General features: G+C 45.6%; 1 protein-coding gene across 1 annotated transcript in view; it reads left to right on the top strand.

The window, feature by feature from the left end:
* The first annotated feature begins 258 nt into the window (after positions 1–258).
* The window catches only part of FAM117B (family with sequence similarity 117 member B), a 116430-nt gene continuing 96071 nt past the window's right edge, over positions 259–20617 (top strand). The window contains exon 1 of the mRNA XM_070070359.1: positions 259–1113. Coding sequence (XP_069926460.1) covers positions 486–1113 — 628 coding nt within the window. The 5' untranslated portion in view covers positions 259–485. The remainder of the gene's footprint in view (positions 1114–20617) is intronic.

Genomic DNA, 20617 nt, shown 5'->3' with positions numbered 1-20617 from the left:
ATACACACACACGCACACACACGACGCGTCCCCTCACGTGTGTATACACACACACACAGTCACACACTCACACCCCCCCACCCCACGTCCCCTCCGCCCCCGGGGGGCGGGTCTCTCTCTTTAAAGAGCAGACGGTCTCCGCGCAAACCCTGGCTCTCTAAGGCCCCGGGGGCCCGGGACCTGAGCTGCTCGCAGCCAATGGGCGCGGTGGAGCGGCTCGAGCGCGGCTGACGCTGCACCAATGGGCGCCCGCGGGGGGCGGGGGCAGCGGAGGAGACACTATTGTTGATGAGGAGCAGCAGCGGCGGCGACGGCTGCACCACCTCGTTGCTGCCTGCCGCGGCCCGGTCGCCCCCAGCACCTCGGAGTCCGGCTTCGTCGCCCCGTCGCGGGGGCCTTCCCTCCGGCCTCGAGAATCTGACCCCCGCAACCCAACAACAACAAAACCCCCCGTCTCGCCCAGTCACCGGGGAGGGGGGGGAACCATGTCCCAGCGGGTGAGGCGCAGTGGGTCCCCCACACCGGCCGGTTCCCTCGGGGGTGGCACGGTCGCCACGGCCGGGGGACCCGGGAGCCGCCTGCAGCCCATGAGGGCGACGGTTCCGTTCCAGCTGAAGCAGCAGCAGCAACATGGCAGCCCCACGCGGAGCAACGGCGGCGGCGGCGGCGGCGGCAACAACAACGGCGGCTGCTGTGGCGGCGGCGCCTCAGGCCCCTCAGGCGGCAGCGGCGGCGGCAGTGGCGGCGGCGGCGGCGGCGGGGCCCCGCGCACCGCCTCACGCAGCACCAGCCCCACGCGCGGCGGCGGGAGCACGGCCGCGCGCACTAGCCCCACGGTGGCCACGCAGACGGGCGCGTCCGCGACGTCCACGCGAGGCACCAGCCCCACGCGCGGCGCCGCGCCGGGGGCTCGTGGGAGCCCCCCACGACCGCAGCCCCCTCCGCCGCTGCTGGGGACCGTGTCGTCGCCTTCCTCGTCGCCCACCCACCTGTGGACTGGCGAGGTGAGCGCGGCCCCACCCCCAGCCCGTGTCCGGCACCGGAGGAGGTCCCCGGAGCAGAGCCGAGGCTCCCCGGAGAAGAGGAGCCCGAGTGCCCCGGTTTGCAAAGCAGGTGCGTGCCGGGGGGCTGCACGGCCCCGGGTGGGTGGCGGCGGGAAGGGGTCCGGGGCGTGCGCCGCCGCCGCGCGGGGACTGCGGCGGTGCGGTGGAGCCCCGGCGGCCGGGGGCGGGGCGCGCGGGCGGGGCGGGGCCGGAGCGACCCTGCCTCTCCCCGGCCGGCCCCGCGCCCCCGCCGCCCGCGCGCGGCCCCGGCCGTGCAGGTTGCGCCGCTAGCCCTGTGCTTGGCCGATAGGTGTTAATTATAAACCCAGGGCGCTGGCCTCGGGCGGGTGACTGCCTGCTCTGCCTCGGGGGGTGAGGCTAGCCGTGGTTAGTCACTTTGTTTTAATCCGAGCATGGCACATGTCAGCTGCTGAAGTATGTCTGTTCCCCAAGACAGTTTCCGATCTGGAGGACCGACCGCATTGGCCGTGGCGGATTCGGATCGCCGGGGAGGCTGAAGTGTTTGCATTTCCTAAGACTTGATGGGTGGGAGTCAGAAGTGAGAAGTTAGGCAGGGTTCCTTTGGAAGGTTTGTGGAATTCAGCTACTGGTCTGAGACTATTTCTGATAACGCTGATTTTGTGTTTGGGATGTGAAAAAAAAAAAAAAAATCCAGGTTTCTCTCCCTCTTCTCGTTGTTTTAGGGATCCGGCTTTTTTTTCCCCCCTTTCTGTATACCCCGCAGCTTTCTTGGGAAAGCTTCTGAATGGAGCTGTTGGGTTCCAGTGGAGTCATTCAAAAAGAGTACCTCAAGAGAAATTCAAGTCGTGGGAAGTGGAAAGGGCCAGGATTTGTCATCTGATTATCTTCATGTCAGAATCGAGTGGAAACAGAAACGAGTGATTTTAGTTACGTATTGATTGTGCCAACGTACACCTTTGTCCCTGGGGAATTTCTGTTTAGACTCCTATGGGCAGAGTAGTTGGGAATTTTAAGAAACTGAGTCCAGTACCTCCTAACCCAAGAAATCAGATGAAGTGATTTCCGAAATGGAAACAATAGAATGAATCTGACTTGACATTTGTTTCATCGATGGTTTAAGATAGGATCTGGGAAATACAGAACATACCAGAATCAGGTGTACTCAGTCTTTGCAGCTTCTCTTTAATCTGGGGGAAAAATTGCTTCAGTTTGCCTTTGAGCTGGAGCCGGCAAAGTGTATGGGATGGAGGGAAAGAAGTGCCGTTGAAGTGGCCATGGGATGGAGGGAAAGAAGTGCCGTTGAAGTGGCCGACAGAGGTGGGGTTCCTGGTATTCTGATGGAATCTAGCTACCCCGTCCGTTGTTTGACACTCAAAGCAGAGAAACCTGAGAATAACTGGTTTAGGTGAATATTGGCAAAGTGTAGAGGAAGATGCTGTTTTTCTTTTCATATGTGTGTTTGTGTTATTGAAAAGCAGAGTGAAGGGGTGGGGGAGACAGAGAGACTGTGTATCTACCTGAAAAACTTAGAGAGAGAGAGAGGGGTAGAGAGAGAGAGGGGTAGAGAGGTGTAGAGAGAGATCCTCCATTTGCTGGTTCACTCCCCAGGTGGCTGCAGTGGACAGGGCTGGGCCAGGCTGACGCCAGGAGCTTCTTCCGGGTTTCCCACATGGGTACCAGGGGCCCAAGCACTTGGCCCATCTCCTGCTTATTAGTAGGGAGGTAGATGGGAAGTGGAACAGCCAGGACAGGAACCGGCGCCTGTATGGCATGGCTGTGTTGCAAGTGGGAGCTTTACCCACTATACCACAGTGCCAGCCCCACCAGACTCCCTTTCCGATTAAAGGGAGATTACCACAGTTTCTAGGTTTATGAAATGTAAGATCCTTATATACCTTATATAGAGGGGAAGAATCTACCTTATACACTTCTGTAAGTCTTCTGTGACTCAAATTCCAGTGTTTGTCTAGATCTGTCTGCTGGCTTCCAGGTATCAGATGAGCTGTCAGGGATCCAGTATCTCAAAGTTCTTAAGTTGGAGGTCTCAGGATCCGTGCCCAGTTGCTTTATTCCTTTTTTTTTTTTTTTTTTGACAGGCAGAGTGGACAGTGAGAGAGAGAGACAGAGAAAGAAAGGTCTTCCTTTTGCCGTTGGTTCACCCTCCAATGGCCGCCGCTGCAGCCGGCGCACCGCGCTGATCCTGGCAGGAGCCAGGAGCCAGGTGCTTTTCCTGGTCTCCCATGGGGTGCAGGGCCCAAGCACCTGGGCCATCCTCCACTGCACTCCCTGGCCATAGCAGAGAGCTGGCCTGGAAGAGGGGCAACCGGGACAGAATCCGGCGCCCCGACCGGGACTAGAACCCGGTGTGCCGGCGCCGCAAGGTGGAGGATTAGCCTATTGAGCCACGGCGCCGGCTCTTTTTTTTTTTTTTTTTTTTTTTTTAATTTATTTATTTGAAAGAGAGCGAGCGAGCGAACGCTCCCATGTTGGTATACTCCCCAAATGGCTGCATTGGCTGGGGCTGGGTCAGGCTGAAGCCTGGAGCTGGAGCTTCTTCCAGGTCTCCTATGTGAGTGGCAGGGGCTCAAGAATTTGGGCCATCTTATGCTTTTCCTAGGCACATTAGCAGGGAGCTGGGTCAGAAGTAGAACAGCTGGGACTCAAACTGGCGTCCATATGGGATGTCAGTGTCTCAGGTGGCAGCTTGACCTGTTACGCCCAGTCCCTGCTTTATTCTTCTGGGGTTAAAGCTAATCATTCGTTGGCTGATTCTGAACGTCCTTTTTCATTTTATTTTTTTTAAACAACTATGAGGTAATCTAATCTAGCATTTATCTAGATTTATTGATTTATTTTAAAGGCAGAGTTAGAGAGAGACAGAGATCTTCCATCCATTGGTTCACTCCCCAAATAGTTACAATGACCAGGGCTGGGCCAGGCCGAAGCCAGGAGCTTCTAGGTCTCCCACGTTTTACAAAGGGCCCAAGCACTTGGGTGGACCTCTGCTGACTTCCCAGGTGCTTTAGCAGGGAGCTGGATGGGAAGTGGAACAGCTGGGACTTGAACTGGGACTTGAAATGACACCAGCATTGGCTTAACTTTCTATACCACGATGCTGGCCCTCTGACAGATATTTGAAACTTTCTAACACTGGTACCTGTCATTTCTCTATGGCCAAATGGTTTATTGTTTGAGAAGGAAAACTGGGTGAAGAATTAACTGTGAAATTTATTTTTGTGGCTTCCTTCCTCCTACTTGAATTTGCCTTAATCAATAAATTGTCAAATAGATATATTAAAAAGTAGAGATAAAATTATAATAACATAAAGGTTAAGAGAAAAGGGTTTGGGTAGACAGTTTGGAGTTGATACCTGTTATGCCACTTAGAAGCCAGATGCTATGGGGAGGCCAATAACTTTCTGATCCTTAACTTTTTGTCTTTAAAATGGGTGATGATGATAGAGTTAGTGATGGTAGGGATTAAATGAGAGAAAATTGAAAAATATTCAGCACATAGCACCTCTGTATAAAATTTGGCTAATGTATGTCATATTAGTTTTACTACAGTTTTATTGGATGTAGCATAAATTGGAAGTGTAACTTGTTTTCCTGGTTATGTGAAATTTTCTTTTTAAAAAATAAGTATAGTTTTATTTATTTTGTAATTAACTAATTTTCCCCAGAAACCTTTTATTTAAGGTATACAAATTTTATGCATTTCATATACAATTTTAGGAACATAGTGATTCTTCCCACTGTACTTGTCCTCCCGCCTGCACTCTCATCCTTCTTTCTCCTCCTCTCCTATTCCCATTCTTACTTTTTACTAAGATCTATTTCCAATGAACTTTATACACATAAAATTAACTCCATACTAAATAAAGAGTTGAACAAAAAGTATGAGAGAAAACTGTTTTTCAACAGTCAAGACAAGGGCTGTTCAAAGTCATCATATCTCAAAGTGTCAATTTCACTTCTACGGATTGCTCTTTTTTTAAGATTTTACTTATTTGAAAGAGTTACACAGAGAGAGAAGGAGAGGCAGAGAGAGAGAGAGAGGTCTTCCATCTGCTGGTTCACTCCCCAGATAGCTGCAATGGCTGGAGCTGTGCTGATCTGAAGCCAGGAGCCAGGAGCTTTTTCCTTGTTTCCCATGCGGGTGCAGGGGCCCAAGGAGTTGGGCATCTTCCTCTGCTTTCCCAGGCCATAGCAGAGAGCTGGATTGGAAGTGGTACAGCTGGGTCTCAAACCGGCGTCCATATGGGATGCCGGCGCTTCAGGCCAGGGCGTTAACCCGCTGTGCCACAGCGCCGGCCTTGCTTGCTTGCTTTCTTTTTTTTTTTTTTTTTTAAGATTTTTTATTTATTTGAAAGACAGAGTTAAAGAGAGAGGTAGAGACAGAGAAGTCTTCCATCCTCTGGTTCACTCCCCTAGATGGCCACAATGGCCAGAGCTGGGCCAATCCGAAGCCAGGAGCCAGGAGCTTCTTCCAGGTCTCCCACATGTGTGCAGGGGCCCAAGGACTTTGGCCATCTTCCACTGTTTTCCCAGGCCGTAGCAGAGAGCTGGATGGGAAGTGGAGTAGCCAGGACTCGAACTGGCGCCCATATGGGATGCTGGAGCTTCAGGCCAGGGTGTTAACCCACTCTGCCACAGCACTGGCTCGCTCCTCTATGGATTGCTTTTTAGGTGCTCTATTATTGTTAGATCAGGGAGAACATAGTATTTGAACTTTTGGGATTGGCTTATTTCACTAAGTATAATGGTTTCTAGTTACATCCATTTTGTTGCAAATGACAAGATTTTCATTTTCTTCTTCTTCTTTTTTTTTTTTTTTTTTACTGCTGGGTACCATTCTATGGTGTACATATCCCATAATTTCTTTATCAGGTCTTGAGTTGACAGACATTTGGGTTAATTCTATATCTTAGCTATTGTGAATTGAGCTGCATTAAACATGGGGATAGAGATAACACTTCCATATACTGATTTCATTTTCCTTGGATAAATTCCCAGAGTGGAATGGCTGAGTCATGTGGTGGGTCTATATTCAGATTTCTGAGGTATCTCCATCGTGTCTTCTACAGTGACTGTACTGGTTTACATTCCCACCAACAGTGCATTAGGTTGCCTTTTCCCTCACATCCTTGCCAGCCTTTGTTGTTTGTTGATTTCTGTATGAAAGCCGGTCTGAGGTGAGGTGAAACCTCATTGTGTGTGTGTGTGTGTGTGTGTGATTTATTTATTTGTTTGAAAGTCAGAGTTACACAGAGAGAGGATACGATGAGGCAGAGAGAGAGAGAGAGAGAGAGAGAGAGGAGAGAGAGGTCTTCCATCCACTGGTTTATTCCCCAAATGCCGCAACAGCCAGAGCTGTGCTGACCTGAAGCCAGGAGCTTCTTTCAGGTCTCCCACGCTGGTGCAGGGGCTCAAGAGCTTAGGCCATCTAGTACTGCTTTCTCAGGCCATAGCAGAGAGCTGGATCAGAAGTGGAGCAGCCGGGTCTTGAAAGAACTGGTGCCCACATGGGATGCTGGCATTGTAGGTGGCGGCTTTATGTGCTACGCCATAGCGCTGGCCACCTCATTTGGTTTTAATTTCCCTGAGGGCTAGTGATCCTGAGCATTTTTTCATGTGTCTCTTGGCCATTTGGATTTCCTCTTTTTGAAAAATGCCTGGGGCTGGCTCTGTGGCATAGCGGGTAAAGCCACCATCTGCAGTGCTGGCATCCTTATGGACGCTGGTTTGAGTCCTGGCTGCTTCACTTCTTGTCCAGTTCTCCACTATGGCCTGGGAAAGCGGTAGAAGAGGGCCCAACTCCTTGGGCCTCTACACCCGTGTGGGAGACCCAAAAGAAGCTCTTGGCTTCTGGCTTCAGATTGGCCCAGCTCTGGCCATTACAGCCATTTGGGGAGTGAACCAGTGGATGGAGGACCTCTCTCTTTTTCTCTCTCTTTGCCTCTGCTTCTCTGTAACTCTGCCTTTCAAATAAGTAAATACATCTTTTATTAAAAAAAAATGCCTGTTTAAGTTCTTTGCCCATTTCTTAATGGGGTTGGTTGTTTTGTTGTGAGTTTCTTGAGCTCTTTATATATTCTGGATATACATCCTTTATCAATTGCATAGTTTACAAATATTTTATCACATTCTGTTGGTTGCATCTTCTTTTTGCTGTTTCTTTTGCATTTCAGAAGCCTCTCAATTTGATGTAATCTCATTGGTCAATTTTGTCTTTGATTGTGCTTCTGGGGTCTTTTCTAAGAACTCTTCCTATGCCAATATCTTGCAGGGTTTCCCCAATGTTCTCTACTAATTTGATGGTTTTGGGTTGTCTTTGATCTAATTTGAGTAGACTTTTGTGTAAGGTGTAAAGTGAGGATCTTGCTTCATACTTTTGCATGTGGAGATCCAGTTTTCCCAGCACTGTTTGTCAAAAAGACTGTCCTTGCTCCAGCGATTGATTTTAGCTCTTTTTTCAAAGATAAGTTGAGTGTAGATGCGTAGGTTGATTTCTGTAGCTTCTGTTCTGTTCCATTGGTCTGTCCTCTCTTTTTATGCCAGTACCAGGCAGTTTTGCTTATGACTGCCCTGTAATATGTTTTGAAATCTGGTATTGTGATGTCTCTGGCTTTGTTTTTGTTGTATAAGATTGCTGTAGCTATTCAGGGTCTCCTGTGTTTCTGTATGAATTTCAGCATCATCTTTTCTGTATCTGAGAAGAATGTCTTTGATATTTTGATTAGTATCTCATTGAAGCTGTACATTGCTTTTGGACATTTTGATGATACTGATTCTTCCAATCCATGAACATGGAAGCTTTTTCCATTTTTTTGTGTCTTCTGTTTCTTTAATGTTTTGTAATTCTCATTGTAGAGATCTTTGATGTCCTTGGTTAAATTTATTCCAAGGTATTTGATTTTTTTTGTAGCTATTGTGAATGGGATTGATCTTAGAAGTTCTTTCTCAGCCATGGCATTGTCTTGTATACAAAGGCTGCTGATTTTTGTATGTTAATTTTATATCCTGCCACTTCACCAAACTCTTAAGAATTCCAGTAGTTGCTTAGTGGAGTCTTTTGGATCCTCTATATATTGAATCATGTCATCTACAAATAGGGACTGTTTGACTTCCTCCTCCTGATTTGTATCCCTTTGATTTCTTTTTCTTGCCTAATGACTCTGGCTAAAACTTCCAGGACTATATTGAATGGTAATGGTGAGAGTGGGCATCTTTGTCTGATTCTGGATCTTAGTGGGAATGCTTCCAACTTTTCACCATTCAGTAGAATGCTGGCCATGGGTTTGTCATAAATTGCCTTGAATGTGTGAAGGAATGTTCTTTCTATACCCAATTTACTTAGAGATGTCATCATAAAGAATATTATATTTGATCAAATGCTTTCTCTGCATCTTTTGAGATAATCATATGGTTTTTGTTCTTCAGTTTGTTAATGTGATGTATCACATTGATTTGCAAATATTGAGCCATCCCTACATACCAGGGATAAATCCCACTTAATCCAGGTGAATGATCTTTCTGATGTGTTGTTTGATTTGATTGGCTAGTATTTTCTTGAGGATTTTTGCATCTGTGTTCATCAGGGAAATTGGTCTGTAGTTCTTTTTCTCTTATATGTTTTTCAGGTTTAGGAATTAAGGTGATGCTGGCTTCATAGAAAGAGTTTGGGAGGATTCCTTCCTTTTCAGTTGTTTTGAGTAGCTTGAGAAGAATTGGAATTAGTTCTTCTATAAATGTCTGGTAGAATTGGGCATGAAACCAGGAGCATGTTGTTCAGTCTCCATGAGTTTAGAAATTCTCCATGTTCTAGAGATTCTTGAGTTGTTGATTTACATCTTCATTCCATTGTGGTCAGAAAAGGTGCATGGTATGATTCTGATTTTTTTCTGAATTTGCTGAGAATTGTTTTATGGCCTAGCATGTGGCCTATCCCAGAGAAAGTTCAACCACTGGTGAGAAGAATGTGTATTCTGCATCTGTAGGATGGAAAGTTCTGTAGCTATTCGTTAGGTCCATTTGGTCTATGGTATCAATTAACTCTGTTGTTTCCTTGCTGATTTTCTGTCTGGTTGATCTGTCCATTATTGAAAGTGGGGTATTGAACTCCCCTATTGTTTTTGGAGTCCATGTCTCCATTTAGATCCATTAACATTTCTTTTAAGTAGCCATGTTCCCTGTAGTTTGGATGCATATACATTTATTATAGTAACTCCTTCCTGTTGAATTGATACCTTAATCATTACATAGTGACCTTAACAGTTTTTGTGTTAAAGTTTATTTTGTCTGGTATTAAGATGGTTACACCAGAACTTTTTTGGTTTCTGTTAATATACAATATCTTTTTCCATCCTTTCACTTTTAGTCTGCATGTATCTTTGTTGGTGAGATGTGTTTCTAGTCAGCACAAATAGATGGGTTTTATTTTTTAATCCATTCAGCCATTCTGTGTCTTTTAACTGGAGAGTTGAGTCCATTTACTTTCAAGGTGACTATTCATAAGTAATGACTTGGCCCTACCATTTTTCCCTACATTGCCCTACAATGTTCCTATTGTTACTTTGGATTTCCTTTGTACTTTTACTGGGAGATTTTTTGCCTTTACCTTCTTTCTTAGTGATGACCATGTTTCTGTGTGTAATGCATCCTTAAGAATCTTTTGTAAGGCTGGAAGAGTGGTGACAAATTCTTTCAATTCCTGTTTGTCATGGAAGATCTTTATTTCACCTTCATTCATAAATGAGAGCTTTGCAGGGTATAGTATTCTGAGTTGACAGTTTTTTTTTTTTCTCTTAAGACTTGGACTATGTTTCGCCATTCTCTCCTAGCCTGCAGGGTTTCTGATGAGAAGTCAGCTGTGAGTCTAATTGGAGATCTGAAAGTAATCTGGCATTTCTCTCATTTTTCTCCTGCCCATTTTAGAATCTTTTCTTTATGTTTTATATGGAGAGTTTGACTATAATGTGTCATATTGAGGATCTTTTCTGGTCATGTCTATTAGGAGTTCTATGTGCCTCCTGTGCTTGTACCTCCCTTTCTTTCTCCAAGTTAGGGAAATGTTCAGTAATTATCTAACTAAAAAGTTCTTCCAATCCATTCTCTCTTTCTACGCTTTCAGGAACTCTTAAGATCCATTAGTTGGGTTGTTTGATAGTATCCCATAAATCTCTAACACTGTTTTTTAGCTTTCTAATTTCTTCTTCTTATTTTTGGTCTGACTATCCAGAGATTCGTCGTCGTCGTCGTCGTCGTCGTCTTCTTCTTCTTCTTCTTCTTCTTCTCTCTCTCTCTCTCTCTCTCTCTCTCTTTTTTGTTTGAAAAGCAGAGTTAGTGAGCTAGAAAGACAGAGAGAAAGGTCTTCCTTCCATTGGTTCACCCCCCAAATGGCCACTATGGCTGGCGCACTGCGGCCAGTGTGCTGCTCCAATCCGAAGCCAGGATCCAGGTGCTTCCTCCTGGTCTCCCATGCGGGTGCAAGGCCCAAGCACTTGGGCCATCCTCCACTGTCTTCTCTGGCCACAGCAGAGAGCTTTACTGGAAGAGGAGCAACCGGGACAGAATCCAGCACCCCGACTGGGACTAGAACCCCGGGTGCCGGCGCAACAGGCAAAGGATTAGCCGAGTGAACTGTGGTGCTGGCCCCAGAGATTTGTCTTCTAACTTGGATATTTTTTCTTCTGCTTCACCAAATCCGTTGTTAAGGCTTTCCACTGCATTTTTATTTGTTCTATTGAATTCTTCATTTTCAATATTTCGTTTTGACTTCAATCTTTTTTTTTTTTTTTAAGATTGATTTATTTATTTGAAAGGCAGAGTTACAGAGAGGCAGAGGCAGAGAGAGAGAGGTCTGCATCTGCTGGTTCACTCCCCAGATTGGCTGTGCTAATCTGAAACCAGAGCCAGGAGCTTCTTCTGGGTCTCCCATGTGGGTGCAGGGGCCCAAGCACTTGGGCCATTTTCCGCTGCTTTCCCAGGCCATAGCAGAAAGCTGGGCTGGAAGTGGAGCAGCTGGGGCTCAAACTCATGCCTATATGGGATGCCAGCCCTGCAGGATGCAGCTTTACCCGCTCTGCCACAATGCCGGCCCCTTGATTTCTATTTAAAATCTCAATTTCATGGGAAAAATTTTAATTTATGTCATGTGTAGATTTCTTTAATTTGTGAATTTGCTTCTGATCACTTCTAAGTAATCCCATGATCAATTTTTTGAATTCTGTTTCTGGCATTCTGTTTTCTGGCATTCTGGCACATTCTAGATCGAAGCATTGTTGCATTCCTTTGGGGGCATCATGTTGTCTTCCTTAATCTTGTTTCTTGAATTCCTTAATTTATTTTTAGGACTGTATGGAGATACTTGTTTGTTTGTTTGTTTGTATTTGACAGGCAGAGTGGACAGTGAGAGAGACAGAGAGATTTGTTTGTTTGTTTTCCCCTGACAGCTTTTATCTTTGGACTAAGCCTCTGTGGATTAGTAGTGTCTCTGCTCTTTTAGTGAATACCCAGAGGCGTGTACTGCTTGTGGCCAGGGAGCTCTGTTCAATGTTCCAGGGTGAGGGGAATGTCCAAGATGACACCCAAGTGGGGCGTGTTAAATCTCCTTTTTTTTTTTTTTTTTTTTTTTTTTTTTCCAGGAGGGCATTTTGATAAGCTCTCTTGGCATAGTCTTCACACTTACCACCTCTCCTCCAAGGACACCAAGGCCCAGGCTCTAGCCTCAGTGTGTACAGTATTCATCCACACTGCTGCAAGAACCACACAAAGGATCCATGCAGACCTTGGTGTGAGCATGGATCTCACGGCAGTGACCCTCACCAGGGAACTGGGTAAACCCGAGTGTGTGGAGCCACCCACAGTGACTGCCCAAAGACCAAGCCACATCCTGCACCCTTCCATGCAGCCACAGTGTTTTCACAGCCCGAGCACACAAGGTTCCCACAGTCACAAGCACCCAGCCCCCTGTCAGTTCTCCCAGCCAGACTTGGGCATCTCCTCTCCGCTGGTTGCTGGTGCAGCTATTATGTTATGTCCAAAATGGCGCCTGCCCTCTCTCTGCTGGTTACAGGATGCTGGTGCCTGGTGGTTAGGGAGAGAGAAATGTGCCCCTTTTTTTTACCTCTAGGTTGGCGGGTACACTGTCTTCCACAGGGTTCCAGGCTAGACTCATGACATGCTTTTCCTGCACTTTATCACCAGTGTCTTGGGCTACTGCATTCTCGTCTCACTTCACTCTCCAAAGCTGTTGCTGAGGCTCTCAGCTGCTGGTGTCTTGAATTGTGTGTGTCCACACCCTTAATGTAGATCCACATTGTCCCTCTAATTTGCGTGGAGTTTCCTCTGCAGTTTTCTCTGTAATTCTTCACTGAGATAGTACTCCCCACTTTTTTCCAACTATCTTCCCTAGCCTAGAGCAGTAAGCTCTCTACCTTTTCCACCATCTTGGAATCCTCAAGTAATTAATTCACTTTTAGGTCATTATTTGAGAGAAAGACAGAGTGAGTTCCCATCAACTGATTCACTCTCCAAATGCCCTCAGTGTCCAGAATTGTTCCAGGCCAAAGAAAGGAGCTGGGAATTCTCCAGGTCTCCCATGTGTGTGGGAGGAACCTAACTACCTGAGCCATCAGCATTGCCTCCTAGCATCTGTGCCAGCAGGAAGCTGGAGTTAGGATCTAGACATAAGTATTGAACCCAGGCACTCTAACGTAGTCCGTGGACATCTTTACTAGAGCAAAACCTGCCCCATGGTTTATTTTTATTTTATTTTTAAAAAAGATTATTTTATTTCATTTATTTGAAAGACAGAGTTACAGAGAGAGGTAGAGACAGAGAAGTCTTCCATCCACTGGTTCGCTCCCCAGATGGCCGCAACGGCCGGAGCTGCACTGAGCTGAAGCCAGGAGCCAGGAGCTTCTTCCAGGTCTCCCACATGGGTGCAGGAACCCAGGGGCTTGGGCCATCTTCTGCTTTCCCAGGCTATAGCAGAGAGATGGATCGGAAGTGGAGCAGCTGGGACGTGAACCAGTGCCCATATGGGATGCTGGCACTTCAGGCCAGGGCTTTAACCCATTGTGCCACAGCACTGGCCCCTATTTTTATTTTTAACTGATAGTTATATGTACATTTATGGAGTATATGTCTCAATACATGTATATATGGATTGTGGAATTATCAAATCAAGATAATTGTTTAGTTGTCATCTCAAATACTTTTCTCTGTTGTGGGAACATTTAAAATGCATTCATTTAGCTATTTTGAGATAGACAATACATTATTTTTAGCTGTAGTCATCCCCATACCTTGCCCTATGCCTTTCCCATTTTGTTCTTCCGAAGTTCTTTATAATAAACTGGAAAATGTAAGTGAATTGTTGCTGAGTTTTGTGAACCATTCAGGCAAATTATCAAACCTTAGGAGATGGTTGTGGAAACCAGATTTATAGCTGGTTGGTCATAAAAGTACATGTGGCCAAGACATGTGATTAGCTTCTTAAGTGTGAGGCAGTCTTGTGGGACTGAGCTGTTTAAACTGTGGAATCTGTGCCCACTGGGTTTTTAGGGTCAGAATTGAATTGTTGAACTTCCATTTGGTATTCAGAAAACTGGGGAATTGGTGGTTGGTGTTGGAGAACCCGAAGATGCTATTTAAAAATGAAGGTCTTTAGACCCTACTCTTAGCCTTGGAAGGTCCCTTCGCACTCCCCAGTGATTTTGCTGTACCCTAAATAAAAATTGTTGCTTGAGCCTTCAAGGAAAAAGGTTTTAAAACTCTTCATTAGAGAGATACTTGCATAGTGTTTGTATGTTATTCCTGCAGTGTGGCTGACATGTGGATAGCAAAGTATGTTCTTCATGATTTTCCCCTTACCTTTTTTAAGATTGATTTATTTGAAAGGCCGAATGACAGAGAGACAGATGTTGCATCCGCTGATTTTCACTGCCAAAATGACTGCAACAACCTGGGTTGGGTCAGGCTGAAGCAAGAGTTGGGGTTCCACCCACGTCTCCCATGTCGGTTGTAGTGGCCCAAGCACTTGCACCATCATTTACTGTTTTCAGGTTCATTAGCAGGGAACTGGATAGGAAACAGTAGTTGGGGCTCAAGTGGGCTCCAGTATGAGATAGGAGCAACTGCCTTAACCCCCTGTGGCACAATGTCGGCTGTCCTTATATATATATATATATATATTTTTTTTTTTTTTTTGACAGGCAGAGTGGACAGTGAGAGAGAGAGACAGAGAGAAAGGTCTTCCTTTGCCGTTGGTTCACCCTCCAATGGCCGCCGCGGCCAGCGCGCTGATCCGATGGCAGGAGCCAGGAGCCAGGTGCTTTCCCTGGTCTCCCATGGGGTGCAGGGCCCAAGCACTTGGGCCATCCTCCACTGCTATCCCAGGCCACAGCAGAGAGCTGGCCTGGAAGAGGGGCAACCGGGACAGAATCCGGTGCCCCAACCGGGACTAGAACCCGGTGTGCCGGCGCCGCTAGGCGGAGGATTAGCCTAGTGAGCCGCGGCGCCGGCCGGCTGTCCTTATATTTTAAGTTGTGTATGAATTTGGTTTATTGGAATGGGGAGTGTGCCAGTGGCAGCAAAAGGGTGAACTTCTTTGGACTAATAAAAGAATCAGGCATGAGGGTACTAGAACTTCATTTGTTTTGTCTTTGATGTCTGCTTTCTAGTACATTGTGAAGTACACAGCTCTATGAATTGAGTGTTTCTCTAATATTTGGAGCAAGGCTGCTAATTTTATACACCTTCAGGGGAATCCTTTTGATTTGTGATATCTGTATTTTATAATTGAAAATAAGGCAAAGTAGAACCTTATTCATAATTCTTCACTTTGGCCTGTAGATTTATATTTAATTAAGTTCAATTCTGTAAGTCTGATTGAACTACTGTATCTGTTGGTAACTGTTTTAAAGATGTTAAACACAAGGAACTCTAGAGACACTCAAACTAGCCACGTAAGATAGTTATGTAGTATATAACAATAGATGCTCTGGGATCACTGACAGTGAATAATTCTATAGGACAGAAGTATAGAACTTCTCTTAGGATGTGGCATTAGATTTGGGTTGAAAAGGGAGAAACATAATTTTGCAGTTGGAACTTAGAGGTGTGAAAAATCTACCCATGATATTCAGTCCTGTATGACTTAAAAGAGTATAGGGTGTTGAGAGGAGAAAAGGAGCAGTAGAAAAAGAGAATGGAAAAGTAAATTTTCTGAGTGGCCTTGAGTAGAATGTATGAATTAGAATATATTCCATGGTTAATAGGATGAGGTTCTGTGTTACCATGGAGCTGGGGTGCCAGAGTTTAGATCCTGACAGCATTACCTGCCATTCGTTTACCAGCTGTTAACTTTAGGTAAGTTCACTTAACCTGAAAAAGGAGGTATTGCTAATATTTACAATAGAAAATTATTAAAAGGATAAAATTCCTTTTTTGAAAAAAAAGTTTGCTTGAAAGGCAAAGTTAGAGAAGAGAGAAAGTGAGGCAGATCTGTGTCCTAGTTCAATGCCCAAATGACTGCAAAGGCTGAGGCTGGGTTAGGCCAAAGCCAGGAGCCTGGAACTCCATCTGGGTCTCAGGTGGGTAGCAGGAACCCAAGCACTTGGGTCATCTTCTGTGGCTTTAACTGGGTGGGAGGTGGAACAGCTGAACTCAAACAGGTGCACTTATGGGAGAGATGCCAGGTTCACAGGCAGAGGCTTAACCTGCTGTGCCACAACTGCCTCCATGTATAGTGTTCTTATATTCTATGGGCTGTAGAAATCTCACTGTTAGCTGTTTCCCTATATCATTATCATTGTCATCCAGTAATTTAGGCATTAGGAAGAGTAGATAGAGTGCATGTATATACACACATATTTAGGATGAGTGAGGTGAATTTGAGATGGGAGACACTGAAGGATAGTAATACACAAAGACATTGATCACTAGAATTTAGGGGCAGTGGAAATGCCAAGGATGAGATTGATTTGGTAACCTGGGGGATGTGAGGAATGAGAAAGGGAGACCTAAGCATGATAGTTTGGATGGTGATTCTGGGAGAACAAATTTAGGAAAGGGTCCTGGAAATATTTAGCTTATCCTCAGGATATCAGTTTTCTAAATTGTGGCAATTAATTTTAGGACTCAGGGATATGGTTTGAACTGGGTATTAAAAAAAAAAGTTGGGGGGCCTGTGCTGTGGCGCAATGGGTTAACGCCCTGGCCTGAAGCGCCGGCATCCCATATGGGCACCAGTTCGAGACCCTGCTGCTCCACTTCCTATCCAGCTCTCTGCTATGGCCTGGGAAAGCAGTAAGAAGATGGCCCAAGTCCTTGGGCCCCTGCACCCGCGTGGGAGACCTGGAGGAGGCTCCTGGGTCCTGGCTTTGGATCAGTGCAGCTCCGGCTGGTGCAGCCAGTTGGGGAGTGAACCATCGGATGGAAGACCTCTCTCTCTCTCTCTGCCTCTCCTCTCTCTGGGTAACTCTGACTTTCAAATAAATAAATAAATCTTAAAAAAAAAAAAGTTGGGACTCAGCACAGTTCGGTAAGCATTCATTTAACAAATACTTTGTGCTATGCATTTGAAACAGCTAATCACTAGGATAGATAAGATGATGGGGAGAAAACAGGAGAGAATTACGACAATAAGCAAGTATTTTAAGGGCAGAAAGAAAAGTCAGTGAAGAAACCTGAGGATGGTAGGAGGAGAAATGTTAGAAAAGTATTCAGAAAGCCAAAACAAAGATTGTATGTATTTATTTATTTATTTTTGGTTTAAAGATTTATTTATTTACTTGTAAGTCAGAGTTAACACAGAGAGAGTCTTCCATCTGCTGATTGACTCCCCAGTTGGCCACAACAGCCAGAGCTGTGCTGATCCGGAGCCAGGAGTTTCTTTTGGGTCTTCCACACAGGTGGGTGCAGGGGCCCAAGGACTTGGGCCATACTCTACTGCTTTCCCAGGCCATAGCAGAGAGCTGGATCGGAAGAGGAGCAGCCGGGACTTGAACTGGTGCCCATATAGGATGCCAGCACTTCAGGCGGCGGCTGTTTACCTGCTATGCCACTATACTGGCCCCTCAAAGATTATATTTCAAGGTAGAGATGATAAGGATTTTCAAATGCTGTGAAGAGAGCAAGTAATCTGAGCTTGGAGAATAAGCTTTTGAATTTCACATTTAGGTCAGTTGATGATCTCTGAGAGAAAGTTTGAGTAGCATGTTGGGGGTACAAATCACATTAAAGTGGTGAGCAAGGAAAGAAAGGTAACTGGGTGAAATGCTGTGCTGAGGTACATTTATAGGATGGAGGACGCTTCAGCACATTGGTAGGTTTAGGGAAAGGATTTATAGGAGAATGGAAGTTTACAACTTCAAGGTGGTAGTATTAGATAGAGAAAGATCTAGAAACTGCAAGAAGCAGTAGGATCTAGTATGTGATAGTACGTGATAGAGAAATCTCAGAAACAGCCAAAAATACCTCTTCCTCTAGAGAGAGGAAGGGGTAAGGGTGTGGTTGAGATGATAGATTACTCAGCTGTAGAAGGGTAGGAAGTTGAGAAAGTCAGCTACTTCCATCTCCAAATTACTTGAAAAAATTAACATGCTTGTTTTAATGCTATATTTTTATTTTTTATCATAGTACATGTACATAATTGAAAATGTTAAATGGCATTGGATTTTTTTAAGATTTATTTATTTGAAAGTCAGAGTTAGAGAGAGAAGGAGAGGTGGGGGGCGGGGGGAGGTGTCTTCCAACCGCTGGTTCACTCTCCAATCAGCCGCAACAGCCAGAGCTGCGCCAGTCTGAAGCCGGGAGCCTGAAGCTTCCTCCATCTTCCCATGCAGGTGCAGGGACCCAAGCACATGGGCCATCTTCTATTGCCTTCCCAGTTCACAGCAGAGCGCTGGGTCGGAAGTGGAGCGGCCGGGACTTAAACCGGTGCCCATGTGGGATGCCGGAACCACATGTAGCAACTTGACCTGCTATGCCACAGCGCTGGCCCCAAATGGCATTGGATTTATAATCAAATGAAATGTTCTGCCATATATCTCTAGTCCCACTTCCTGTTGTTTAGAGACAACTGCTTTCATCTCGTAGGGATTTCTTCTGGTGTTTGCCTACACATTTCTGAATAACATAGCACTGCTCTAGGAAGTTTTTTTTCCCCTTCAGTTTTATGTTTATATATTATGTATATGTGACCTCCTACTATGGAATACATAGACTTAACTCTAATTACCATCCTCCCCTGTTCTCTCATTGTGGTTATAGCATCCTTTTTGTTAATCAGTATTAATGTTTAAATTATTATGACTATGTAAATATAATTTACAACAAAATATACAGTTCCATTTTCTTTCTTTTGTATTCCTTGAAATTAAAATTGCTTTTTTGTTTGCTTCATTTTCTGTGGATAACAAATTCATCCTCAAACTTTTTAAAAACAAGATTTACTTTATTTATTTGAAAGAGTTACAGGGGGTGGGGGAGAGGTGTGTCTTCCATCCACTGGTTCACTCTCCAAATGGCTACAATGGCTGGAGCTGCGCTGATCCAAAGCCAGGAGCCAGGAGCTTCTTCCATTCTCCCATGTGGGTGCAGGGGCCCAAGTGCTTGGGCCATCTTGTACTGCTTTCTCAGGCCATAGCAGAGAGCTGGATTGAAAGTGGAGAAGGCAGAACTTGAACTGGCGTCCACATGGGATGCCAGCGCTGCAGACCAGCACTTTAACCCCTGTGCCACAGTGCTGGCCCCAATTCTCAAACTTTTGATAATGGAAACTTTTTATGTGAAAACATTGTCAGGGCCGGTGCCGCGGCTCACTAGGCTAATCCTCCGCCTTGTGGCGCTGGCACACCAGGTTCTAGTCCCGGTTGGGGCGCCGGATTCTGTCCCGGTTGCCCCTTTTCCAGGCCAGCTCTCTGCTATGGCCCGGGAGTGCAGTGGAGGATGGCCCAAGTGCTTGGGCCCTGCACCTGCATGGGAGACCAGGATAAGCACCTGGCTCCTGGCTTCAGATCAGCGCAGTGTGCTGGCCGCAGCACACCAGCCACAGCAGCCATTGGAGGGTGAACCAACGGCAAAAGGAAGACCTTTCTCTGTGTCTCTCTCTCTCACTGTCCACTCTGCCTGTCAAAACAAAACAAAAACAAACAAAACAACAACAACAACAAAACACATTGTCAGTGAGTGTTTAGCCTGGAGATTAAGATGCGTGTGTCTACACTGAGATGCCGTAGTTTGATTGCTGGCTCTTGACTCCAGCTTCCTACCATTGCAGACAAATGAATGGCTCAAGTAATGGTGTTCCTACCTCCCACATGAGAGACCTGGATTGCATTCTTGGCTCCTGGCTCCAGTGCTGGCATTGTGGGCATTTGAGGAGTGAACCAGTAGATGGCAGCTTGCTGTCTTTCTGCCTCTAAAATAAGTAAAAGTTTTTAAAAAGAAAGAAAACCATACCAAGTATTTTGTCAGCCCCCCGTCTTGGAAACACTCTTTCTGGAGTCTTTTATCCTCTTATTCCAGACTAGCCCATTGATCTATAAATCTGGTCTAGAAATTGTCATAGAACTTTCCTAGAATTCCCTTCACTTCTTTTTCTATTTCATATATCCCAATCTGGATCTTGTTTTGCTGGAATATATTCTTCAATAATTTTTTGAGAGAGGGTACATAAGTTTATATATTATTTTGAGATCTTGAATGTCTGCAGATATGTCTTTACCCTTGATGGTTGGAGTGTAGAATTAAAATACTCAGAAATAATTTCTCTACTGAATATTGAAAGAGACTTAATTTGTAGCTTCTAGAATTGCTTTTGAGAATTCTGATGGCATACTGGTTCTTAGACCTTTGGATGTAATGGGTGGGTGTGCGCTTGTTTTCTCCATGGAAGTGTTATGTGAAGTTTTTTCTTATTCATTGTGCTGATTACTCTTTGGGCTTTTTTCAACCTAGAGTCTCTTCATTTCTGGGAATTTTTCTTCTGTCATTTCTCTTTTCTGTTACTTTTTTTAAAGTGTTTATTTGAAAGAGTGAAAGAGAGGGAGAAATCTTCCCCAAATGCCCTGAACAGCCAGAGCTGGGCCAGGCTAAAGCCAAGGAGCCCAGAACTCCATCCAGGTCTCTCACATGAGTGTCAGGGACCCAATACTTGGGCTGTCATCTGCTTCCCATTTGCATTAGCAGGAAGCTGGATCTGAAGCTGAGATGATCCCCGGGCACACTGATGTGAATGTTGATTAGAGGGCATTGCAAGAGGTATTTTCTCTCCCTGTTAAAACTAAAAATGACATTTTAGCTAACTTGAAAAGGTGTCAAAGAGTCAGCAAAAGAGAGAGAACACATTCCCATCTGCTGGTTCACTCCCCAAATACCTGCAACTGCTGGGACTGGGCCAGTCTGAAGCTGGGAGTGGGGAAATCCGTCTAGATTTCCCATATGGGCGATGGGGGCCCAACTGCCTGAGCCATCACCTGCTTTCTCCCAGGGTCTATATTAGTAGGAACCTAAAATTTGGAGCTAGAGCCAGATATGGAACCTTGGTACTTCTATATGTGATGCAGGCCTCTTAACTGAAA

Source organism: Oryctolagus cuniculus, chromosome 3, assembly GCF_964237555.1.
Source record: "Oryctolagus cuniculus chromosome 3, mOryCun1.1, whole genome shotgun sequence".
Classification (NCBI taxonomy): domain Eukaryota; kingdom Metazoa; phylum Chordata; class Mammalia; order Lagomorpha; family Leporidae; genus Oryctolagus; species Oryctolagus cuniculus.
This window is presented reverse-complemented; position numbering and strand designations above follow the sequence as displayed.